Here is a 26,062-nt window from a genome sequence, read left to right as displayed (position 1 = left end):
CACGTGTAGTTAGCGGTAATCCTCTAACTCGGCAATCTACAGACAAAGTTACCAACAGAAACAAGAAAAATCTAATACGCACTAGAAGGAGAATTTCCTCAACTTTCCTACAATTTGTTACAAATATAAAAAACTACACGCTCGCTGTGAACCACGAAAAATCTCGCATGCCGAGTGCAGAAACAGTTTAATTAACCCTTAACTACTATAGTATAGTAATTACAATAGTTAAGGGTTAATTTACTTTCTGCCAGCGGTCTGAGAAATCGCCTATAGTAATTAGTTTCTGCAGTAATCAAGGGTTAAACATTCGTTTCTGTCAAACCGAAATTCAAATTTTCCCCCGCTAATAAATACAACAACTTTAAAAGAATTCAATTGGAACCCAGCATTTTCGTGATTTACGGCAAATCTAGTCGGCGAAGTGTTTACCCAAATATGCCGTATAATGGCCGGCTCAATTAAAATACCATTAACGGTCGAATTTTTCAGCGGGATGCGCGCGCACGTGCCGAGCTCGCATGGCAGCCCGGAGGACAAATAGAGAAACGATCGCGAAGGCCGGTCCGCGAAATGCAAAAAGCGAAAACAAAAAGAAAGAAAACAGGAAAAGAAGGAGAAGGAGGAACAAAGCGGAACGACGAGATAACGCGCGATTCAGCACGCAGCAGGCTGGAGGGAACGCAGCATCGGGTACGGCGCAGCAGTATTATAAGTGGAGTGATAAAATGAGATCATCGTTAACGCTTCTCGCGCACCGATGCACTCGTATTATGCCGCGCCGTGGCGTGGCGTGGCGTGGCGTGGCGTTGCGGGTCGACCTACGCAGCACAACGACACGCAACGCGAACGCTGGAAAAAACAACAGACGCATATATTTGCCGATGCGATGTTTACCGGCGTGGCTCGAAAAACGGGCGTGCAGCGATACGTGGCCGCGGCAGCGTGCGCTGCGTTACGTCACCGGAGCCGTATTATCGACGAAGGTCACCCCACGGTCCGCTCGAAAATGTCCCATATACATCAAGGTGGCCTGGGAGTGCGAAGGCTTCGCAAAATCCCTAAACGACTCGAGCATGAACTGTTACAAGTCGCGTGAAAACTGGCGAGAAAAAATTCTCCGGTCAGTTCGACAGGTCCAGAAACGTGGGAGGCAAAAGTCGCGAATAAACGAACCGTGGAAAGGCGTAATAACAAAGGTCGCGTTCCGAGATCCAACGACGGAACACGCACGTTCGTTGCCATGTGCCAATGACACAGCGCGGCGAGTGTTCACGCGCGCGAGCGCACGCTCTCTCCTACATCTATGCACACACCGGTGTCGCAGAGCTCGATAACGTTCTCGAGTATGGAGGTTTAACAAAAAAAAAAAGGGAAAAGAAAGACAAAAATGTTTACACCCGCCAGGGCTGTACCCACCTCTTTCCCTTCGTTCAATATACTCGGCGGCCTGTAGTAGGGCAGCAATGCTCATATTTCCCCGGTTTGGCGTAATTCTGGCGGCTTCGGTTCACTACCTCTTTCCCGACGATCCCCCGGCACCGACACCGCGCGCGGCGGCCGACACAACGCGACAAACGTTCAGAAACGCGGACGAACCGGCCCGTATTCACCGCGGTGTAACGCGTCGCTGTTGTTGTTGCTGTTACTGTTACTGTTGATGTTGTTGATGTTGGTGTTGGTTGGCGCTGCCGCCGCTTCTTAAACTTTTCTTCTCTACGTCCGCCTGTTTCAACCGCCTCTTCTCCTTCTCTTCCTCCTCTTCCTCCGCCACCTCTTCTTCCTCCTTTTCTCGTCCGTCCGCGCGCCTCGCTGGCTGCGTTCGCCCAGAGGTGCACGTAACAACAACACACACACGCGCACAGAGAGAGACAGACGCACCACGTACGTGAGCGCGCGCACCGATCCACACACGCGCGCGCGAGAGAGAGGGAAGGAGAGAGAGAGCGAGAGGGAGAGAGGGAGAGAGAAAGAGAGGCTGCAGCCCGATTTCAAACGGGCACTAGATCCGCGGACGGCAAATCGACGGCCAGGCCTCTCGAACCGCGATAGACATCAAGAACCGTCTTTTTTATTTTTCTTTGTTGTTTCCCTCTCGATCCTCGCTCCTGTTTCTCGATATACACGCTATGTATGTATATATATATATATATATGTATATATATGTCTCGTTTTATTCACTTCTTCTCTGTCGCCTGTTCCCAAGTTCAACAACTTTCTCGTTCAGCTCGAGCTTCTCTCTCCTTTCGCCGGTTTTGAGCTGGTGTTCGTATGTCCAGTGTGTTTGTATTTATTCATGCGTGTCGTGTGTCAGTGTGGGTAAGTGTGAGTGTATGTGTGTGCGCGTGCGTGTGCGTGTGGGTGTGTGTGTGTGGGTGGGTGGGTGTGAGGTCTCTTTTCTCCCTTTTGTCTTCCTGACGACGTTTCCACTTGTGTGTTGTTGCCCTTTCTTCGTCTTCTTCTTCTTCTTCTTCTTCTACTTCTTCCTCCTTCCCTTCTCGTTGCTTGTTTCTGTCTCTCTGTCTCTCCCCTCTCTGTTCCCGTTCCACGAGCTTTCAGCCTGACTTCGTCGGTTCTTCTTTCTTCACCTTCGTTTCACAACATTCACTGTATAGGAGCACAACAAAACGCACGTGAAGGAATATTTAATCGTGTCGAGATACGAGGCGAGAATACGACGCGCACCCGCTGCTCTACACTTCCTTACACGGAGTCGCGTGCGAGCGAACGGGAAGCGTGTTTCGCGATGCGTAAGAGAGAGAAAGCCAGATGGCCGGCGAAAAAGAGAGGGGGCGAACGCGAAAGAGAGAGAGAGAGAGAGAGAGAGAGAGAGAGAGAGAGAGAGAGAGAGAGAGAGAGAGATCGAACGGTACAATTGGAAAGAGGCACTACATACATATAGCGAAGTCACTAGGCGAATCGAAGGGGTCGAGATTACGCGTGTCGCCGGTAATTTATCGTGGACGAGGGAACGTACGCGAAATAGAACCTGACCTCGATCGGCGGCCGGTTTAACTCGTGTGCGCCGCTCGGTGTACTATTATTTTCTGGTCAGAAACGCAAGTATCGCGGACGGTGTGCACCGTGCATGTGCATGCGACCACTTTACGTGCCGGCTACTTGTTTTGTGCAGCGACCTTGAACGCGTAGATCTTACCCGAGAGCCCAGGCACACGAGAGAGAGAGAGAGCGAGAGAGAGAGAGAGAGAGAGAGAGAGAGAGAGAGAGAACGGGTCTAGCCATTGCGATATATTTCAAACTGCCACGCGAGCTATCGCGACCACGCTCTCGTAATCGAATCTTTCTCGAGACCGATCCGGGATTCGAATGTCGCCTGAATCGGTACGAGATCCTACAAATAAAGCGTCACGGGCGAAACCAGTGTACATCGCAATGATGCTAATGAATTTAGAGTCTACGATTTTGGACTCGACATACAGGTTTTGGTGTATTCGCGAATTGACTATACGTTTCCGGAACGCACCTGTATTATTTGCATTCTATTCTACGTGCATTTGGGATTCGACTGTGAATGTTAGACGCGATCAATAAATTCACGCTCGACTGTTCAACAATTGTATCGTCGCGCATTAAGATACACGTGGAAAAACGCGAATACACGAACACAGTCGCGAAATTAAACTACACACGGGCACCGTGTGTCTAATGTATTACACGGATTAAAGATCCGGATTCGTTTGCTACGCGTGTGCACGTGTACGTAAATACGAAAAAGAAGAAATATATATAGGGACCTCTAGAATGAATTCGTTTCGAATCAGGTTTCTTTCTGCATGCGTATTTCTTCTACTTATTTTTCTTTTCTTTTCGTTTTAAACTCGGTCAACTTGTCCCGAGGTCAACGATACCCGTCAAACGCACCACGACATCACTGTGTAGTTTACCTCGCGGTAGCAACTGGCCGGAGCGGGCACACACACGCGCGCGCCAAGCGACACATAGAGTCGTTCGCCAATAAAACCGCAATTTGCTCGTCAGAGAAAACGCACGGGTTGTTCACGGACGGGGAACAACGGAGCGCGGCAAATCTTCTAGAAACTCTGTATTGTACGCGGCCGATCGTGCAGTCGCTGCTTTGTGTGCTGATTCCCTGTTCACGATGTGAATACAGAAAGGCGCTCCCTTGATTCCGTTCTCGCGACCGGACTGCGAGCGATTTTAAAAGTACACGTACACACGTCACACCGCACAAACACGCCCACGCACTCGCGTGCGACACCAGTGAAAATGCTCGTAAGCGATCGACGGTATATAGAGTGCGTTTCACATACGAGAAAACAACTGTAACACGGTCGGTGCACACACGTTAACTGTGCGTGGAACGTTCCGTGGATACAGTACCACGGGAACAGAAAGAGATCGGGAGGAAAGGAGTAAGAGAGGTTGAGAGAAAGAGAGAGAGAGAGAGAGAGAGAGAGAGAGAGAGAGAGAGAGAGAGAAAGAACCGACACGCAATTCGCGAAATCAATCTTAAAGGGTTACGCGAATGTATGCCACGTACTCGGGGAAATATTTCTGCACGCTTCCGACAACGTTTTCCCTTCTATTGTGGATCTGGTAGCTATGTAGTCTCTTGTGTACATGCACCGACGAGTACGAGAGCGTGCGTGTGGATGACGTAGACAGACCGAGTGTATTTCGACCCTATCGTCCACCTAGTGACATTTGGCACGCCGGATACGTTCGCTCACACACGAAAGTAGGCGCAGCTGAGCGACGACGTAAAGAAAGACGGTCACTGTAAGATCGGCACTGCCTAACACTACTCCTGCACAGGTTTTCGCGGGTAGAGAAAAGGGGGTTGACTAAGTCAGAACAAAGGAAAGAAGAGGCTCGAACTGACCGACGACGACGAGCCCACGAGCCCCCGACGACGACGACGACGACTACGACCTGCCGACGAGCGAGCGACAGCCTGATACCTCCGCACTTCGCGAGCACTCTCACGCATTTATCGATGTCAAACGTCTCTGCACCGTCGAAGCATCAGGCGTCGTTTCTTACGCGGCTTAGGATTGGGTGAGCGGTGCGCGAGTGCACTGCCTCCACCAATCCGCGTCGATTACACGGGGCTGCCGTATGAGCCGCCACCAGCACCGGTGGTGTCACGTGAATCTCATGCCCGAAAACAAAACAAACAGCTGGCCGTGTTCCTCGCCTCGCTCTCTTGCACGCTATCGTGCGTGTGCTTTCGATGCATGATATTCCTCGACTGTGATATCCCCTTCGTCCTGTACATTGTAGAAAAATCGAAAAATTCAATGTATTTCAGATACTGTTCGTTCGAACAAGCTCCTTCTAATCGCTTCAAATATCACGATTCTATCCGCGAGATCGACATTGAAATCATTTAAAATGCATCTTCGCCAATTTTTATTGGCCATTCGATTTTTTTCTGAGATCAATAAGACGTGCACGGTGATATCTTTGCGAAAACTTTTGTGCAAATTCGAAGATATCAATTGATATCTTCTTATCTCGAGTGTTTGAAGAAAAGCACGTTTGAAAATTCATATAATCGCGCCATCTTCTGCATCCCACTTATCGTCACGCATACCTTTTCAATTGGTACTTCTGAATCTACAGCACGCACAGCGTCTCTACGGCATCGTGTTTGAATTTAGCAAATCTGCGATGTGATATCACGAGATTGGATGATTTTGCAGATTGTGAGAGTGAAAATCATGCGCCAGGCCAGTTGTAGAGCCCGAAAATATACTGACGCTTCGTCGAAGGTTAGAAGAACTTGTAGAAAAAGCGCTGTTTGTACACGAACCTGGCGAGGAATTAGTGAGTTGCACAAAATTTTTGCTTTTTTTCAACGATTACGCTTCTTTTTTTTTATTTTTTTGAGAAAAATATTGTCATTCATAGACAATGTAAACATACCAAAAAAACAACGACGAATAGATTTACGAATAATCAATGGCAATTATTTTCGTGTCGCGGATAATGTGTCCGAAAAAGTTATGGTACCAACGGAACCATGTTCTCGTTACACGTTTTTTACACTGAAAAATCTAGGATTAAAGCGATTGTTTATCGAGTACGATAGAAGCACACAACAGAAAGCGCTAGTTATCAAATTATGCCAATGGCTAGTGCTTATTTTTCCAATGTGTGAACATATCATTACAAATATAATTAATATTTTAAATAAAACTATTGTCAAATGGTTGAACAATTTAAACAGAAGAAATTGTTTAACACAAGTCACCTAAAGCTCTCTTATGGTACAATAATTTACTTTATACTATAAAAATATGGTTATTAAATAATTTATTGCAGACATATGTTCTATAAACATTTTTTCATACCAAAATTCATGAATTAAGACGTTTTCTACTAAAAAGAACTATTGATTTTTTACATAAATTTGATATTTTTGTGTTTTTTATTTGTTTTTAAAAAAATATACATAATAGCAATCTTCATCATCAATCATTCCATTACATTCGTAATACAGGAACTATATCCATTAATATAAGCGCATTTTGTATTACAATTTGCAATGAATGCAGCATGAATAATCTTGCGGTCATTGTTGGAATTAAATGATCATATGCCTCCTGTAACAGAATATTAATATCCATTAGGAGTCACATTATAATATTTGAAGTACCAGGAATAATCAATCAATAATAACAAAACTAACAGTTAGAATTCTAATTCTACGATAATATATACTGAATTTTTGGCATAATCTAGATAAAAATATACAAAGAATTTGAGGATTGGTTTGGAACACAGGTTCATATTTTATGCAATCCTTTATGATTTCTTGGTATCCAATAATAAAATTGTATACAAGTTCCCATTCTTCCTGCAAATGATACATTTGATAAATATTACTTCTAATCAATCCAAATAATAGTTAAAAAGTCTTTAATTAATATACCTCTTGGTCTAATAAAGAAAAGTTTACGTCGTTGATATTTGGTAGATCAGGATACTCTCCTGCCAGTTTTTTACTGTTATATTTTGCAACAATAGCAGCGATTCTTGTAGCATTATATAACACAAAGGATGCACCTAAAAACTGATGATGATAAAAAATGTTTGTTTAGAATTTTTGACAAATGCATATTACGCTTTGAAGTCCCAGGACCTTTTGTATTCGTAATACATCTATCAGCTGCAGACTTGCATCCAATGAAAACAGCACGACTGGGTTTCACGGATAATAATTCAAATGTGGCTGTTGCTTTTGCAATATTCTCAAGGAATTGGTCATCTGACCTTACGTCTTCCTCATCCATTTCAAAATTCTTTTGGTCATTTAATATTTTCAATTCATTTATTTTATCTTGTATGTATTCTTCCCATGTTAACTGTGTCTCTTTAGTGTTTGACTTCGAATTCTTGACTACACCGCATACACATTTTTCATAATCGTCCTCCGTTTTTCCCTCCGACTTACTGGTAAATACAACCTTGAAACGAGCATCCTCTTTGTCGGTTTTGCAGCCATGGAGATGTAATATGTTCTCAGTGATAATCTGTATGAAGCGTAGCCTTGCTGTTGTCAGTTCAGATTCTTCATCCTGATTTGTCCTTAAACTGAAGACTTTATTAACTGGTGAACTCCTTCCGAAGTCATGTTGTCGTTCAATAACTGCCCTAATTGCATTTTGTATAATAGGAACACGTTGCAAAAACAAGCAGATCCTTTCTTTCTGCAAGAAATATTTTTCGATTTTGATAGGCCAGGCTTTGCTAGATGATATCAGCAATGATAAAACCTGGGAAAGTCAATATGTGCAATAACAAGGTTATGTTTGACTGTTTTATAATACTTGTTTTCTGACGTATATTACCTCATTTGCAATTTCTGCATTGGTCTTATCATCTATTTCCTTATTTTGCACATGAAAAAAATGTTGTAAAATTGTTGTGCATTTTCCATCGCACACATCTTTACCTTGAAACACACCTCTCCATACTTTCAGGTTAGGTAAAAAATACAATTCACCATTTGTTGACAAACTGTCGTTGCTTACTTTGATGACTGAAGTATTTGTACAATTTTTACCACTTAAATACAATGTTATATTATTGATGAGTGTATCTATGCAAATAGATGTATTTTCCATTTAAAACTCCACAAGTTGAGCACTCCAATGTGAACTATACTCAATTTGCTCCAATACGAGTTGCTAACACACATTATGAGGTTTCGTGATCTATTAGTTATTATAATCAGGATAGAAAATTTGCAAAATTTTATTTCAATGATTTACACAGCACGTCCAATAAATTTCACATAAAAGAAATATACATGTATAAGGAATTTCTGACCTTAGAAGAATATTAAAAAAAAAAGATCAATTATACCATGATTTCCAATGGTTTCTTTATTAGAGTTAGAAAGTATATTGTGCAAATAAGTGTTTGCAAATAGTAACATTAATATATTATTTGCTATACTTATAAATATGTTTACGTATTTTACAAAGTCATCACAAAAATTGAAGAGAGAAACAATTTGTCTATTTAAGCGCATCTAAAGTAACGATCGATCGTTAAGTAAAATACTTGGCCATAATACATAAATAATATCTAGAATTTACATCTTTGATATTTATTATCACATAGAATGATGATACTTAACGTAAGCTATCGCAGCGAGTTCTTTGCAGAATTCTTCCATGACTATCACACTCTCGAGCAAAATGTTCTCCTTCTCCCTAAAATAAAAATAATTCACAATTTTAACCGAAAAAAATATTAATATAAGAGTAACAGATTTTATAAGACGTTCAAAATTCCAAACCTTGCAGTATCTTTTAAATTGCAATTTTGATAAGTCTCTAGCCCAGCCCTAGTCGATTCATTTAAAAATATTACTAGAAAATTCATTTTAATTTTTTCATTTTTTTTCGACTCTTAACACTTTAGCTACCTTAATAGTCTTCTAAAAATCAAGATCTTCTAAAAATTAAGGGTCGTCATTTAGAAGAAAATTGTCATGCTTCTCTTTGATAAAGCACAGTCATTAAAAAATCTATTAATAGGCTTCCAGTAGCTAAATTCGAAATTCTACCACTGAGCTAAGGTTCTGTACAGTAATATATAATCTTTAAGAGCAAAATCTGCAAGATTTGATCGAAAGTGTCCGGTAAAATGATCTCCGTCACGGGTCCTTACGCACCCATCATGAGAACCGTCATCTAGAAGACGTTCCCTGGTCTCCTTCAGCATTTGCTTGTGATCCGGCGTCTTTGGTACCTCGTTCACGAGCTGCTTGACGACTTTTTGCAAGCAAGTGAACAAGTTTTTTGTGCCGGGTGCCAACGGTAGCAGCGGGTTCAGTAAAAATTCATGCAGGTACGGATGAGGTAACAGCGCTAGCCTCGAGATCACCACGGTCAGCTGAAGATTGACCTCGTACTTTTGTCGGGGAATATTAGCCACCTTTTCGAAAAGCATGGCCATGAACGGGCCCATATAAAACCGCACCGAACAATGATCTGCTTCCGGTCTGGAATCGGAGCTCGCGGAATCGTCAACAGTCACTGCTTCCAATGGCCACGCCATTAACGAGCAATCCGATAAAACAGTAGAATATTGCCTCTCCAAATCAGCCATGTACCGCTCGTAATTATTCACGTCCGTGTCCGTCTGGAGATAGCGCGGAATCAAGGACAGGAAGCTGTAACAGGAGTTTGATACTGAGTTGTTATTGTTCCCTTGTTAGACCGATGTCTGGGTCTTACTACAAGCTGATTTTTGATTGTACATTCTACCAGTTAAATTAATACTTAGAATATTATACTAATATGTAGCATGCTTGATATCTCTTTCTTCAGAAATTCAGACAAAAGTCGAATTACATTTAGGAAGGGATTAATGTCTGAAGATTGATGGTATATTTTCGAATAAAAATTCATCAAATTTACCAGTTTACAATCCTGTGAATATTACTAGGTGCCAGCGTCCGGCTATGGCTCTGCTCGTAAGAGAGATCTAGAGATCCCTTCTTTTCTCTTTCTCGCTCGTCCTCCTCGTCACTCCAGGACGCAATTGCACTGTCTGCGGCGGTGTTATCGTAATAGCCCCTCGTTGACAGATACACCAGCACGAGACAGTGTAATATATGCTCGTTTCTTTTCTCGATCATTTCCTCGAACAGCTCCAGCGTTTCCAACGTTAGATCATCGCTGTCCGTGAAACAGTTGTCTATCAATCTGTGCAGCACCGGCGACGTCCACACGTTCGGTATTTCTGGGCCTCGATCTGGCCCGACAAGCCAGTAACTGATTTCTGAAAGAGACGTTGCCATTTTACAAAAGTATAAAACAAGACAGATTGGATTCCGTCGCGTTTGCTCGATTTGTAAATCGTGGAACTCGAAGGATGCTCAAAGAAGTGCATACCTGTACAGAGAGCAGCGCAAGTCAGCTCCTTCAAGCACTTGGTGACCAACGCGGTGATCAGGACAACGTGATGTTCGGACAAGGCCGGCGTCACGATCTTCTCGAAAAAGTTCACCTTGATACTCTTCGCGAGCGCATCGGCGACGTCCGGGTACGCTTCCCTGATCAGCTGGTTGCAGTAGTCGAACCACATGAAGAACGCGGCGACCTGTCTACATCCGGAGAACTTTTTCTCCTTGGTCCAGACCGGCGAGTCCAATCCCCACGTGACATCCACTCCGTCGATCTCGTTCGGATCCACGTGCGCTGGGATGGCATTGAAGAGGCTCTCTAATCTGCTGGGTATCGCGGTGATTAAATCGCTGTTGGCGATCATCTGGGCGAACGACGTGTCGTCCAAGGACGCCAGAACCATTATCCCCTCGCAGGCTCTTATCCGCACGGTATTGTCCTGCAAGAAAACGAATTAATTACATTACCCGAGGACAGTAACCGAGGACAAGAACTGATTCCTCACCGCAGTGTTTATGTAACTCAACAAGGCATCTAGTAGAAGGCATTTAGACTTCTGCGGCGTCTTCGAGTCTAGGAGATCCTGATCGTTGTCTAGGTAACCACCGTCTTCGTAGCCATATTCGGCGTCCAGCCTGAAATCCCTCAGGTGTTGCAGATGCGCGTCTATCTCGTTCATCAGGGCTGTGTCCTCGCTCTTCTGCGAGGTTTCGTAGTCCTGACTCTCGGAGCTGCGCGCCGTGAGTCTCGAGATAGGCTCGGAGATTGGTTTCGGTGTGGCAGGACTCGAGGACTCGGAGACGTTCTCCTGCTCCGTGGAGGATACCGACTCGTTCGATTGACTAGAGGTTCCGTCGCCTGTGGCAGACTTGCTCGCCGATCTACAAGACCCGGGGCACCGTCTCCTATCGTTCTCGGAGTGAAATAAATTCGGGTTTATCAAGGTCACCGCCTGGGTGTTCAGAGGTTCGAACAGGGGATTGGAACTGTTCCTCTTTCTAGCCGGTATGTAGGTGACTTTCTCGATCTCCATTCGCTCGGAGTTTCTCCTGACGGAGATGGCCTGTCTCTGAACGTTCGGCGCATCGTTTATGATATTGGTCACGTGAGGATACTTGCAGACTAGGAAACAAAGGGTCAAGAGGAACTGGACCTCCTCGGTCTCCATAGGGGACGGTGTGTTACCGGTGCAAAGGGTGATCAGCCGTTGCACCGGCCCATAGATCGAGGTGTGGTGCAACAGGGGGTATTTAGACCTTCCTAAAAGCTTCCTCAGGAAGGATAGACAAACTGTCCTCATTCCTGGGGGAGTCTCCGCGCTGGCCAACGTGGCCAGTAGGTCCAGCAGCTTGTGCTGCAGCAGGTACTCCAAACACGGGCCCGGTTCATCATCCTCCTTCTCCTCTTCTAATAGAATCTCCAGCAACCTATCCAAATGTCTGGGTATGCCGGTGGTCTGTACGGGCGCCTTGCAGTTGGTCAGGTGGTTCACATAGAAGTTCATCAACTGCTTCCAATGGTACGTGAAGTCTTGCAGCGGCGTGGCTGGCGGCGCAATCTGCGAACAAAACCACACCGATGTTGACGAGCGTGATATATGTACACCGATAGTAGACGACCGGCGCGACAGTATCCTGTTACATTTTCCTCTCCGTGGTTGTTCAGGAAGGCCAAATAAGGCGCAAAACACGTCGGCAGTTTATTAAATGTACACATGGTAATGAAGACGGTCGGGGACAGGTGCGCGCGGTCTACTTAAATAATTATATAACCGGTTAAATATAACGACGCACACGTGTTCGTCCGGTCAAACCGTGCTCGTACCAGAATGGATACCCTCCGGTGTCCCCTCCGATCGTCCGAGAACCATTCTGCGTGCTGTCAGTCCTGTTCGACGCCGGTTGTAAACAAGATGCACTATCCGGACGGGATTCGTCGCCGGCAATTGAGAACGAAAGCGAGACGGAGAGTGGGTGCGGAGAGAGCCGCGTATCACTGATGGTCAAAGGCACGGCTTGCAGATCGATAGGTGAAACGTAAATAAATACACAGAGACGTGTGGGACGACGTTGCGGAGCAGCGACGTAACGCGTGCGACGCCGATCGATGAGGACTACCCCTAAACGCCTCTTGTTTACCATGATTCGTTTCGAAATGTAGCAAACCAGGAACGCGAACGATTTATTCGCGGTTCGAGGTGATGACACAGGTGAAACGTCGTGTCGCAGTAAAGTAGCGAGAAAGCTTATCAGATAGAGGGTTATCACTCACCACGTCTATGGCATTTTTCAACGCGATCTGAATGCCACTAATCATTTTAAATCACGTGAGCGTCGATCGTCGCCGGTTATGCCTTGCTAAGCGCGAGCCTACTTGCACGGTATCGCCGTCGTTCTGCATAATATCCCATCGTGCGCTGTCTCGCGATTCCCCGTGCAATCGCTCACTGTCGCCGCGACAGCGTTCGTTGCTTTGCGGCTTTGACGTGCCGTGGTTCACTGGCAAACCCGCCAGGGGACGGCAGCGTCGAAAACAGATGCGGTCACCTTCACAGTTGCGGGATTGGAGGGGAGAAGAATCGTTTTATCAAACGTTTGCTAATTGATCTTATCGAGATGGGAACTAATTGGCGACTGTTATCGTGAATGCGTCTAAACCACCTTCAGCCACCGGGCTCTGTACGAACTTTCTTTTGTTTCCTCGAGTTCGGAGGAAACCGAGTCACGTGTCAACCATCTGGTGGTGGGAGCGGGAAATGTTATGACTGCGGTTTGTAATTACAGCAACACCGTCTTGTTGAATATTCAAAAGCTTGCATATTCATCGAAAATTGTGTAGGTGCTGAAGGAGATAGATGCAGTGGCGCGATGACCTGTCAGAGTAGAATAAGACACCTGCCGAATAGCAGGCCTTTGGCATTGTAATTAAAAGATTGGAACCTCCATACTTTGAAATATGCAAATACTGCAATATGTGAAATATTGCAGTACTAGGAACTCTGAAAAACACACGTTGTTTCAATGCTTGATTTAACTCTTCACTGACGACATTTACGGACCGTACTGACCCTGACGAATACCTCAAAATGTATTTGTGTACGTACAGCTTACTTCCAACTCGGAGACATCTATGGAAAATATCAAAATTGTTGTTTACAAGTATTGTACCAAAAAACCGACTATCGTCCCAGGAAGGTTAACGTGTTTTCATTGATCTGAACATTGAAACATTAGTTTCCCCGTCATTGAATCGTTTCGTCCGCTGTATGCTCTATTTAGGAATGCGCTGAAGTGCACTCGAGCATAATAACTTCCCGTTTCGTAAACAAATGACGCGTGCGGCAGAAACGGAGCACGTTCAGCGTATCAGCGGTAATACGAATAGGTTTGTCGCAGAGACACCGAAGGTAAACGGGATTTACGGTAATTTTTATTTTGCACCTTCAACATGTACACATCTCAACAACATTAACCAGTTCGTTAATTGTAAAAAAAGTCGCGACGCTCCGAAAGCGGTGATGCTCTTCCGCCGAGCATGTAGTCGATTCAAGTATCAGCAATGTCCCGATAACAATATTACGTCAATCTGATTAAATCGCGAAATTGCGTTATCGGCGTACGTTCGCGGAATCGATATTCCAACGACGTGCATATCTGGCATGAACGAACATCGCGTCTTTCGGAGCTGTTGATTTTTCTTACGCAACCTATAAGAATAGTTCGATGCTCGACTAAAAAGAACGGATGCCGCGTTGTAGGAATCTCTTGTTTGTATTTTTCTTCTATTTTCGCCTTCTCTCTCTCTCTTTTTTTTCTCAAGTTTTATTTTCGTTAATCCATTTAATAAAATACGCCACGGCGCGTGGCAATGCCCGCGTCCACGTCGGCTCCTAGCACTCTTGTCTAACTATCCTATAGTGAAAACGACTCTCTCACGTGGGTCCGCGTGATCGTGCGTGATATCGCTTTACTCACCGCCTTCAGTCGCCACAACCTTCGCAGCATTTTATGATGATGATGATGATGATGGTGCGGAAAGGTGAGGGGGGTGGGGGTGGAGGTGGTGGTCACGGGAACAAACAGTGGTGCACGAGCACGGGAACCAGAGATCTCTCGTGGTAAAAGTCGCGAGTAGAACACGCCCGCCTTCTTCCAATAGGTAAACCCGTCTAGCGTGTACCAGTTCGATTTTCATTGTTATCAATGCCGTGTTCGCGAGGCTTTATCGTTAATGACGACAACAATAGGTACATGGAACGTGTGCCCGCGAGCCGAGCTTAGCCGAGACGCGATCGTGTTCGACGCGACCATCCTTTCCTCCGTTTCGCAATCCGCCATAGGAACGCGGTTCGAATAACGATCGGCGTTTAAAATAAAATCCGGGTTGCATCATCGGCTCGGAGGTTTTCGTCGGTAGGAAGAACGATCGCGGTTTCGATCACCGATGGAGAGATCTTCGATGGATAGTCCCAGATTGTTCGTTCAACGATCATCCCTGTGACAGATTAAACCCGTTCTCGTGTGATTCTTTCCAAGTAACAATGAATCCGACGAGTCTCGTTTCAATCGCTAATAACGATCGATTCGTTTCCTCTCCATCGATCCTCGAAACTCGTAGGTCCCCGCTGCGCAAGGTCCCCGAGAATAAATTGTGCTAACGTATAGTCGCTCTTTTTGTGTGCTTGCGGTTCGTTCGACTGGTGCGCTTCCGTTTAAGTCTCAGAGATCGTTCTCGGGACGAATAGCTACGGCTAAGAAAAATCGTAGATCGCCTTCGTAACAAGAAAAAAAAAAAACAATAAGAGGACGTCCGAAGAACACGAACGTTTCGGGCGCGACCGTGGCCTATAAATCTAAAAATACTTCAAACCGCCTAATACCTTAAAACGGTACTACACTCTCTAATAAACTGTTGTAAAACACTCGCTAATTCGCTCGCTCATTCTCTCCAGTTTTCCACTTTCTCGTTCTCTCGTTCTATTCGCATTCACGCTCTCGGACACGCTCCTTCACGCTCTCTCATTCGTTTCAATGCTCGCGCACTCCGAACCTGTTAAAATTACATACTGTAGGATAGAACGACGATACAAATAATTTATAAATCGCTCTGAAGGGAACCAAGGATCCGTCCATTCTCTTTCTTTCTCGTCGAACAAGCGAAACAGAAGAGATCGCCAGCATGATGATTCCGGTCGCGAGTAGGACAGCCTGCTGTTTCGAGCCGGTTCCTTCAACACTTTCGACGTTGAATCTCTGGCCTTCCAGCGTTCTTCGTCCCATAGAGATCATGCATTTTGAAGTACCTTCAACGCTGCTCTTCTTCTTCTTCTTCTTCGAGGATCGATCGGAAGGATCAACGTTCGCGCAGCACCGTCCAGGACACGTGTACCATTGCAAATCTCGCGCGTAGCCCACTGTCGTTCGCATCCGAATGCACCCGTGCAACCTGGTTGCGCCTCTGGCAATAGTTGTTGAACCACGTGTGGTTTCAAGGCTGACTCGGATCAGCGATATCAAAACGAATTGAAGTGGTGTCTGTGTGCGTGTGCTTGTGTGTGTGTATGTGTGCGCGTGTGTGCGACTCGGTTTTGAATATTTTCACGGTGAATTTCTTCGATGTTGCGATCCGTAGAAATGAAAAATGGCGATCTAGAGGATCGTGTAGCCCAGAAAACTAGCCATTGAATTCCTCCTGCTGATCGTCGATGGCTCCCCAAAGCGATCTAGGCTACGTTCTCTTCGATCTATGTACAAACGAGTACACGCTGCCCCCTTTCGTTCCGCTTTTCTCCACTATACAATTTGTCCACTGTCATTCGTCCAGGCTCTCTCTCTCTCTCTCTCTCTCTCTCTCTCTCTCGATCCTCTCGCACACAGTCTCGCTCTCGATCATATTTTTATTCACAAATTTCCTCGCTAGTCCTCGCTGAACGCGATAGTTTTCCTCTCATGCTCGGCACATACGCGTGACTTTTTTCTTTTATGCATATTTGGCTGTGTGTGTGTGTACGTGTGTTTGTGTGTGAATGATTCTCGTGTCCGTGTCTGTGTTTCTGTGTCGGAGTCGTTACAGTGTGTAACTTAATTTAAGCTAAGTTTGAGTAGACTCGGCACAGCCGTTATCTTCACCGTTGCCTCGCTGCCACTGCGGCTACCAGCGCCGCGCCACGACCGCTACCATCTTCTGATAGCATCAGGTCGAACTGCGAACAAAGAAATCATTCAATTACCATCTCGGAACCTAGGCCCGCAATTCTATTAAAACGCGTTAGGCTGATAGCGTGGCGTTAAATTGAATCGCTTCACAAGATTCAATTCTACGACCCTTAGGGAGAATACAAAGTGATACCCCGGCCACATAATATCCTAATGCTGTCAATTGAATTCAAGTATGAAATCTAAGCGTCACAGATTAATCTGTGAAGCGTGTATAATCATTCAATCATAATTTATGAAACGTAGTAATTGTACAAATAGATACAGTAAGTTCAAGTCGAAAAAAATTTCTCTCTTGGATCTTATGTAAATATAATTATTAACTGAGCAAACAGCTCTTATACAATAAATTCATAACATTCCAGAAATGTAGGAAACCCACGATTTTTGTTGGAAAACGCGATTTACTACTTGACAGTGAAGATAAGTTAGTGGAAATAATAACATACAAACAGAGAACCCAAGGAATTTCGTGAAAGAGATAACACATTAACAGAAAAACGAAGGAATTTTCTGCGGGAACTGAAGGATATAAAAGTCAGTATAAATCACTCTGTCTCTGTAAATGGGCCTTGAAATTTTAAGAAGAGGAAGGTGCCTCCACGATACTCACTTTGTAACTCTGTAATTGTCTAATTTTCTCGGTCATAATATCGTGAAAGTGTGGATGAAATCTGTAGACCGAACCGTCGATGCCGACCGTGACGTTGTTCTCGCCCATTTTGTTCAGTAGAGTAGCAATGCCAGCACTTGCGAGATGAGCTGCCCTCCTCGACACCACCGAGCAAACGTACCTGACGTTCTCGCAATCCTGATCGCTCACGTTTCGCATACCCAGTTCTGCCAAGACTTCGCGGCAGTTCGTGTATTTACCTTTGGGATCGCTAAAAAGTGAACAAAACGTCGAACTCTAGTATCAAAAAGCAACTGCTTATACACAGTCCTCCCTCGTCAGTCTTTTGTTTCATTAGCATATCTGGTTCGTATCAGCGAAAAACAGTTTTCAACAACGAGCTGTGCTCGTCAAAAAATATTGTGAAATCGAGAGCATTTACCGATATACAATTGTTTTAGCACCATAACTGCAAGTTTCTATGTTAGCTACTGTTTTCAAAAGCTAACAGAAATTAAATTGTGTGACTGGGCAGTGTTGCTTGCACGAAATTACCCCGATCTTTCTAGCATCGCGCTAACGAGGGACAACTATAAATCGTACGATTTCTCTGACCGTTCCACTCACTTTTCGATTTCGGAAACGTATTTGGTGAAGAACTTTCCGCGTTTTTTGAGGTCGGTGGGACACTTGCCGCCGAAAAGCAGGCCCGCATCGACGACCTTCTCGAGGACCAACCTCGCCAGCTCGCCCATGTACATTCCAGAGATCATTTTCTCAAACAGCTGTTTCTTTGGGTTGATCGAGTTGTCGTCGATCGCTGTATCGAATTCCGTGATGACGAAGTCGAGGACGTCGCCTTCCCCGAAAGCACCCCATTCGGTGTTAATTAACATGTCTGGTTTGTCGGGATTATAATTTCCAGGCACTGCGCATTCTACGTTCTTCGTCTTTTCGACGTAGCAAGCGTTGGAGCCCGTGCCTAAATGCAAAAAGAAAAAGAACGAATTAATATACGATCATCGAGACTGAAACAATTATTGCGTGATTTTACGGAGGAGAAAAAATTGAGCAGAATATATTTTTCTTGAGAATTCGGTTGTTTAAATTTAATCATAAATGGTCTCCGTTTTGAGGATGATAATTATTGTTCAAATACTAGGCTGAGTATAGCCAAACGTACACGTTTACGAAGTTAATATTTTCTTACCAGGAACAGACGAAAATCCGAGTTTCGCGTTTAAGCATATTTAACGTCACTCTGTTATTTCTTTCGTTGATTAATTGTGTACTCACCGACGATCAATCCAATACGGCAGTTCCTGTTTTTCCAAGCGCATGACATTAATGTGCCGGTGGTGTCGTTCAAAATAGCGCACACGTCGATTTTAACGTCCTGTGTGCAACAAATCGAAATTACCATGCATGTTCCGCAATTATCGACTATTAACCGCGCACGCGAACCTTTTTGTTCCGAATCATCGTTACCGTGTCGTATTGTCCCGTAATTCTGACGAAATTATTGGTCAATTCGAGAAAACGTTAATACACGGTGTTAGATAATCTTCTACCGGACAACGATTTCAAAGTAACAACCCGTCGGAATGATACAGTGATAAAATCAAAAACTCGAAATTGAAAGGTTCGTAGCTTACTTTTCTTCGCGCTATCGCAGCTTCAAGAAGAGCAACAACATCCTGGTCCACCACACCGTCGCAATTGAATCCTTTGGTCCATCTGACGAGGTAGCCCTTCGTCAGTCCTTCTTGTGTCAGTGGAAAACTGAAGGTAAAGCCGAGAGGCAGGACCTGATCTTGTAAGTTCAAATCCTTGACAAACAGCGCCAAACACTGGGCTATGTGATCGAAGAGGTGTGTACCGGTGCCCAACATCAAACTCTGCGGTATTGCATAAATTTTGCTCTTCATGTCGAAGTTCATGCCCTCCAGGGTGATCAGGAGTACCCTAAAGTTTGTGCCGCCCAAATCCAAGGCCAGGAAGTTACCCTTCTCTGTAAATCATTCAATTTTCGTGTCAATCCTTCGGGAAACATACTCGTCCGATAAATCGATTACTGGATCACTCGCCGAGGTGAGCGATCAATTAACCATTAACTGCTGAGGATTACGAATTGTGGAACTGATACGGAAATTACATACAATTTTTTAAGACAATGATTAGTTGAATGAATGCTGCTTCTTTAATTGCTACGAGGAACAAGAAATTGTTCCTTCGTCTTTCTTCTAGGCAACCGCGTTTATTTAATCAGCGATATGAACACTTAGTTCCAGAAGAGACATGCAAAAAGATTCAACATTACAAACCCACCTCAACAGGTAAGGGTAAAAATCAAATTTCCACTTTTTATATTACATTCCCATGACCATTTTCATCGAAAATTGATCAGCTTTTCATGGCATACCATTCGAGGTTGTTGATCAAGCTGCGTAGACAAGGATCTAAGCAGCCTTCATCGATTGAAACACCATTTTAGTGTACTCGTATCGGTTCAAACTTTTTTGTCTTTTTTTTTTACTTCAGGCGTTTAAGCGGATGAGCATGATCAAGCGTTTGAGCTGCTTTCGCAGGTAATTGAGACATTTGTGCAAAAATTAGGATTTTCGTACCGGTGCCATTCGGAAGGTCCTGCACGTAGGTCGTGAAGCACTTCACGATGGAGTCCTTGTGCGTTTCCTTCGAGAGACCCTTCTTTATCTCGGCGTCCAGCCTCTCCATGACCATGCGTAGCTGGTCATCGGAGAGGACGAGATTCTTGCAGATGTCCTTTATCTGCGAACAAACGAAAATCTTGTTATCGATCGACGACCACGTAACAACGTTACGAGAGGACCTTGAACGGTTCCCCAATGTGCTATCTATATCGGCGTCGTCCGCGCAGCTGCATATGTTGCATAACTGCACTCAATATGTACGTAGACAACCGGAGAGTGGGGGGAACGGACAAAGATAGTGGCATTATTTTACGCATTTCCCCGATAGACGTCGGCCGTCTCGAACGGATTGGTAAACAATGCTCCGGGATTCACCGTTCATCATCGATCGCGTTTTCTTTTAATTTTGTAAGAGAAATTTTTATGATTTTTCTTTTCTTCTTCGCATTCGTTTGCATTGTAAAAGGGGATGGGCAATTAATGGGAGCGCGAATTATTGATTTTTATAAAAGCGAGAGAAGGATCTGGCGATTGTGGTTAAGGCTTCCACAGAAATAATTCTGCGAATGTCAGGTTGTGGTTAAACTGCAGGTACTTGGAAAATCTCTACTGTTTCCTTTGGTCTGTGAATTTTAATTAAGTTTCAATGTGGACTTACGATCTCAATTCTCATAAAAGTCGCGCGCAGATGTTGTCTCGGTCGTTGAGTTCATTGTTTTAAATGATAAGCCTGTCTATTCGGTATCCTTCAGGTTTGTATAATCATATGGAACAATACGTGCTCGTTTATTCTTGAAACGAGAAAGGAATTATTGTTCTGCAATATTGCAGATTTCATTTATTTTTCATTGAAAAGAAAAGCTACTTCGATTTCAGCTTTGGAATGACTTTAGGTCTCATTATTTACAAAAATATACCACAGTATTTTTATGAAAATTTTAAATTACAAAGAACAAAGCAATATCTACGTTCACATTGTTTAAGAGGTTGCAATTTTCACTTCAAAATATGATATATTTTTGTCACGAATCAGTTGAAAAGTCATAATTATTGCAATGATTACTGTCACGGTTTTCCTTCAAATGTCAGAAATAGAGCTCGGTTTGACATTACGAATTTTTTTATGGTTCTTTTATGCAGAGAATATTTTGTATACTATACGGTTTTGTTTCACTGTCAGTGGTATTCGCGAAATCAATGGTATGGTGTCGATGAACTCCGCAGAGAAAGAAAAACGGAACACAAGTCTGGCTAGTGTTTAAGTAGAATGTTGTCGTCTAGGTCAGCCATACCGCGCTGAATTTCAGTCCCAGCCTTAATGTGAGTAATTACATGGTTTGTGGACCTTCTCATCTTAAAACGTATTATCTAAACGATTCATTAGACAATGTTTTATTGTTCGTGTATTTCAAGTTATACATTAACAATCCAATGGGAAAAAATTGATTGAATTTGTTAGATTCTAAATATCAATAAAGTACTGAATTTGTACTCAATTTTGTCCTGAAGTTACACGAACATAAACAAATTGACAGAAAATTTTGATACCACTATTATTCTTCACAATTAAAACTTAAGAGAGAATGAAAATTCTATTTTCGCCCAATAGACTGCACTATTTTTTATATCGATTTTATACTATGCTATCCTTATTTAACTTGGCCACTTGGCGCTATTATTTTTTATTATCAAAGCGAAAATCAAAATGAAAATTATGTTTTTGCACAGTAGATTTAATTACTCTTTCTACCTATTTTATCGTGTCCTATTGTTTCTAACTGTCTTCTATTCTATCTTAGGAAGCACTTTCTTAAATATTTAATGGGTGAATCCAAGCAGTTACTGAAGAACAGAAAAATATACTAGGCCGCCTAGAGTGAACAATGATCAATGCAATTCCGGGAATGTGTTTAAGCATGACCGAGTTGAAAGAATGCAAGCTGGCTTTTGTGTGCAGCTATGCATGCGTTCGTGTGCGAGACACAAGAGTCAGAGTCCGGAAGAATCGCGTGCAACCATAGAGAGTAACGAGAGAGAGTCGAGAGCGGATAAAGAATCGAGCATAGGGTCGAACGACGGCACTGAATATCGATTTAATAGCTGTCCGTTAGCACCATGCGGGAGTAGAAAATGTGTTTGGAGAACCGAGGATCCAACGCCCTTTAACCTATCAAAAATTTCCTAGATACTTCTATACCAAATGCAACTGCATAAAACCCAGTAAATCAAAAACTTGCCTCAAATCTTCTCCTTTTTCTCGGAGTAACAAATTTCCGCGCGGTAACACACCAGCTTTCATGCAACATCGCAGTATCCGATTACATTCGAAAGGGAATCATCGTACCCATTACCAGTCATCTAACAACTAGAAAAGCCGACACAGTTATACAAATTGCAGGTACTTCCTAATAACGGAGTTTCTAATGAGACACGAAGCACCGCAATTTCGAGTTCTGGAGAAAGTTCAATTTCATGGAGAGCTGCATGGGAATTGTATCTTCGGTTTCGCGATAGAATCGCAGCGTTGCTGAATAATGTTCGAAATGAACTTTGACTAGACGCCCCTCCTCCTGTTCCCGTCGAACTTGTGACACTGTTTTCTTTCATCGACAACGGCAGTTTATGTAAAACGGCTCGCAAGATTGCCTCACGAAAGCGATTGCAAAATCGCCGATCAATATTATTGTCTCTTTTCTGTCTGCGGCTCGTGACATCACATTCGATTTCGAGGAAACCGTAATTGAATGATAGCAAACATGTTTTCGCGCGATCTTGTGCGCTTCGTCTGCGCGGAACAAGAATGACCAATCGCGAATGGGAGACTCAACAAATGGTTTCTTCCGCCTCTCCGCCGCGAAACTGTTCCAGTACGACATAGTTAACGCTGTTAACACTAGAACCACCAAACCAGTCAAAATGGCTGGACATTATTGAAATTATACAATTTTTTTCGACAGAACTGGAGCACAAATTACAATAAAAATTGTACGAAGTAAATCAGTGGCGTTACTTGGTAGTTCTAATGTTAAAACTCGTTAAAATTTCCGAACTCGAAACCGCAGAATTTTTCAAATCGATTTTTGCATGCCTTAAACTAATAAATTCGACACAATTAGGGTAGCAGGTTGTCCTAGTTTCAAAGTCTCATACGTTCGACGATCTAACATGAATCGACACGCAGAGAAAGGGAAAATATTGGAGTCTGTCATCGCGGTAATCCAATATTACCAAGGTGCGTCACGAATTGTTGTTATCGAGTCGAGTTGTTATTTTTCTATCAGGCTCTGTAAAAAAATAGTTGAGATAGGAATTTTAACGAGACAATTGTTTCGCGAGTCAATGTTTCCTGTATTAATTACTTGTCGGGCGCATCGCGTTCACCTTTTCAACCGTGGCTGATTACAGTCGCGATCATATTCGAAATCTCATCAGAATTTCAATTGTGTTTCGAGTGCAGCGCAGATACGCCGTTCCTTCGCGGTCTACCGGAAAAATCAATTGGAATGTTCGACCATAGCAATTAAAACATTATTGTGACAGGCCTGGTCTTATCTAATCGTTCTCGTAATGTATTCAAACATTGGACTGAAGAATTGGGTTCGAGACGTAATCGAACGACAAGCTAATTTATTGGTTTCTCTCGGCTTGCGATCGAGACGAGCGTTAGTCAATTACTCAGTCGAGATAGAAAAACCGCAAGATCAACGTAACCTTTGCGCGCATTCCAAGTAATTATTACGTCAACATTCAAATTCGATGCATCGAGTCGAGAGGAGTAATTGACCTATATCCGGATCGGTGTACACACCGAACGCTCCATATTAAATCAATTTCGAGAGCCTTTTTGCTAAATCAAACGGCGCAGTATACAGCGCTTAAGTAAAACAACATATTCGATTCGAATTTTTTATTTCTTTTTAAGGCTTTGAAAGGAAATATAGGTGACCGAGTTGAAAGACCTTTTTTCTCTGCATTCGGACAATCTTTACGATAATAAAAAACCGTATTTTCATATTCTATTTAACACCGTATCCGTCTAGACTGAAACGTGTCCTTAACCTTTCCTTTCACGATTAAAATCGAAGTTTTTCGAGAGATTTGTTGAAACTGTATCCTTGAAGATCTTGCAGCCTTGTTCACACGATTAAAATTGCAAATCGCGATGGCGTCGTTAAGTTTAGAAATTCAAAGATCAAATTTTTGAGGCAAACATAGAACTCCGCTGTTTAACAGAATGCAAGACGCAAAAGTGAATCGTTCACAACCTTGCAGCCTTGTGCCCTTAACCTCCGATCCCGTGGCCGACTTAAGGTCCATTTTCCACAAGCCTGGGGCAGACAACGAAAGAAACGACTAACCAAATTGGGTCGTGATACGTTGGCCCGGTGGGCCGGATCGATAGACCCGACTGTAAACAGCCCGCATCGGCACACGTGAGAAATTCCGTGCATAATCAGGCGTGCAAGTTGCGCGCACACTTTTCCGCGGGAACGCGTGGTTGGTCCCCTTCTGGCCTTGGAACAGGTGATGCACGCTCGCGAATGATATTCGCTCGTGCTGACACGATTCGCGTCAACGCGGATCAGCTCCGGAGTCATTAAAACGGATTTAGTTCCCGACGATGTCGCTCGCATAAGTCAAATAACACTTGACCGGCTGATAGAAAATAGGAACTTTAATACGATCGCTGTCTTTAATCGCGAATGTACGAACAAAGCACACGTGCGGGCCGTTCACGGCAATGAACGGACGCTTATGTTGTAAGTTTTTTGAAAGTCCAGACGCACGTTTTCTGCGGAATCTTTTTATCATTAACTAGCGAGATGAAACTTTGTCTGTGCAATTTATATATGTCTGAAGTAATCACACAAATCTTTGTGCGCTTTATTAAAATTTGTTCGAGTTCGAAATAAATGTCACAGGTCATGTCACAAAAAAAAACCCTGTTTAATTTAGCTAACGCATCTTGGTTGTCAAAAAAAAAATGAATGACAGAATTATATGACGTCGTTATATTCGCCTTGAGCCTACAATAATTTAAAAAAAAAACTGCGAGAAAAATTCAAAATTTTGACTCCACTGATGGCCCCATTCCGAACGAATTGGCGCTCGTCAGACTAGGATACCGAGTCTCGATTATTGTCTTTCATTAAGCATTGCTTACGTGATTATAAATTTACGCAAAAACTCGTAGAATCATCCGATTGAATCATCGAATTATCGAATCAGCCATCTGTTTGTTGAAGTATCACGCGAACGGTTGATAGAGCGCTGACCCGTTTTGCGATTCAAATAATTTCGTAACATCAATTCACTGTTATGGCAGGGTAAAGGCGAGTGTCCGATGGACTTATGAACGGGGAGCGTAATTTGTACGATTCGATCTGGCAGCCGGTGGTTTCCTTCGGCCGGTCGAATGTGGAGCAAGTATTAATAACGAGGCGTCATAGGAAGAAAAGAAATGTAGAACGACTGCCGTTGGCGACCAGAAAATTACAGAGGTCGCGTGATTGGAAAACTTAATTGACAATCGTATCGCGTCACTGTTGCGGGAATTCCCTCCATTGATAGAGGAGTGGACAGGAAGGGAGAAAAAAAAAAGAATGTTCGAAAGGTCACTCGCCTTTTCTACCGGTTTCCCGAAAGCGAAGGTTAATGTCGAACTCACGATCGAACCGCGGACTTTCTGTTTAAATTCGACTAAAAAACGCGGACCGGTTCACGGTTTTTATTTTTGATTCCATTGTTCCCGATTTAGACCAAAAAACGAAGATCGCAAGCCGAACAAAGCCCCGAGACATGTTCCCCTAACCGAGCCACAGAATTGCTGATGTTTATGGATTTATGTCGAGAATATAGTAACGTCATGAATAAATTAACTGTCTATACGACCCCAAGAAAGAGTAAAATATAATTTGTATTTTTAATAAGCTGCCGTTCGGCCTTGACTTTTAAATCTCGTCTTTTTCTCTCTAAAAGACGATGCGTTTTAACTGGAAAGTAAATGTTGATTACGGTAGATTACTTATTCTCACACCCAATACATTTGCACTTGACGTCAGCTTTTGCAAATAAGAGGAATTATAAATTCGCAATAAACACTCAGCAACTCGTCATTTATCATTTTCAGTTCAAGCCTTTGACGTCATATTT

The 26,062-nt window shown here is 43.5% G+C and overlaps 4 protein-coding genes across 7 annotated transcripts in view; all 4 read right to left on the bottom strand.

Moving 5' to 3' along the window:
* Positions 1-5,002, bottom strand: part of Mxd (MAX dimerization protein) — a 285,259-nt gene extending 280,257 nt beyond the window's left edge. The window contains exons 1-2 of the mRNA XM_076794420.1: positions 4,865-5,002; positions 1,420-2,607 (exon numbers count right to left, since the gene is read on the bottom strand). Coding sequence (XP_076650535.1) covers positions 1,420-1,474 — 55 coding nt within the window. The 5' untranslated portion in view covers positions 1,475-2,607; positions 4,865-5,002. The remainder of the gene's footprint in view (positions 1-1,419; positions 2,608-4,864) is intronic.
* A 1,246-nt stretch (positions 5,003-6,248) lies between these two features.
* On the bottom strand, positions 6,249-8,195 carry LOC143358168 (uncharacterized). Its single transcript, XM_076795118.1, has 5 exons — positions 7,839-8,195; positions 7,130-7,763; positions 6,920-7,053; positions 6,677-6,844; positions 6,249-6,590 (listed from the first exon to the last, which is right to left on the bottom strand). The coding sequence occupies exons 1-5, from the start codon at positions 8,112-8,114 to the stop codon at positions 6,471-6,473; spliced, it is 1,332 nt and encodes a 443-aa protein (XP_076651233.1). The 5' UTR covers positions 8,115-8,195; the 3' UTR covers positions 6,249-6,470.
* A 162-nt stretch (positions 8,196-8,357) lies between these two features.
* On the bottom strand, positions 8,358-12,947 carry LOC143358165 (FHF complex subunit HOOK interacting protein 2A). 3 transcript variants are annotated; one of them, XM_076795114.1, is made up of 6 exons: positions 12,681-12,947; positions 10,915-11,967; positions 10,398-10,848; positions 9,921-10,284; positions 9,173-9,673; positions 8,358-8,708 (listed from the first exon to the last, which is right to left on the bottom strand). In XM_076795114.1, exons 1-6 carry the CDS (start codon positions 12,723-12,725, stop codon positions 8,609-8,611), a joined length of 2,514 nt encoding a protein of 837 aa, XP_076651229.1. In that variant the 5' UTR covers positions 12,726-12,947; the 3' UTR covers positions 8,358-8,608. The 3 variants fall into 3 exon arrangements, with proteins under 3 accessions (XP_076651229.1, XP_076651230.1, XP_076651228.1); XM_076795115.1 differs by lacking the exon at positions 12,681-12,947 and adding an exon at positions 12,234-12,299; XM_076795113.1 differs by lacking the exon at positions 12,681-12,947 and adding an exon at positions 12,051-12,153.
* Positions 12,948-13,818: 871 nt separating this feature from the next.
* The window catches only part of Hex-a (Hexokinase A), a 35,561-nt gene continuing 23,317 nt past the window's right edge, over positions 13,819-26,062 (bottom strand). For both annotated transcript variants that reach the window (XM_076795116.1, XM_076795117.1), the window contains exons 2-7: positions 19,865-20,027; positions 18,893-19,248; positions 18,534-18,633; positions 17,865-18,219; positions 17,238-17,508; positions 13,819-16,611 (exon numbers count right to left, since the gene is read on the bottom strand). In XM_076795116.1, coding sequence (XP_076651231.1) covers positions 16,534-16,611; positions 17,238-17,508; positions 17,865-18,219; positions 18,534-18,633; positions 18,893-19,248; positions 19,865-20,027 — 1,323 coding nt within the window. In that variant the 3' untranslated portion in view covers positions 13,819-16,533. The remainder of the gene's footprint in view (positions 16,612-17,237; positions 17,509-17,864; positions 18,220-18,533; positions 18,634-18,892; positions 19,249-19,864; positions 20,028-26,062) is intronic.

Source organism: Halictus rubicundus, chromosome 10 (assembly GCF_050948215.1).
Source record: "Halictus rubicundus isolate RS-2024b chromosome 10, iyHalRubi1_principal, whole genome shotgun sequence".
In the NCBI taxonomy this organism is placed as follows: Eukaryota; Metazoa; Arthropoda; class Insecta; order Hymenoptera; family Halictidae; genus Halictus; species Halictus rubicundus.
This window is presented reverse-complemented; position numbering and strand designations above follow the sequence as displayed.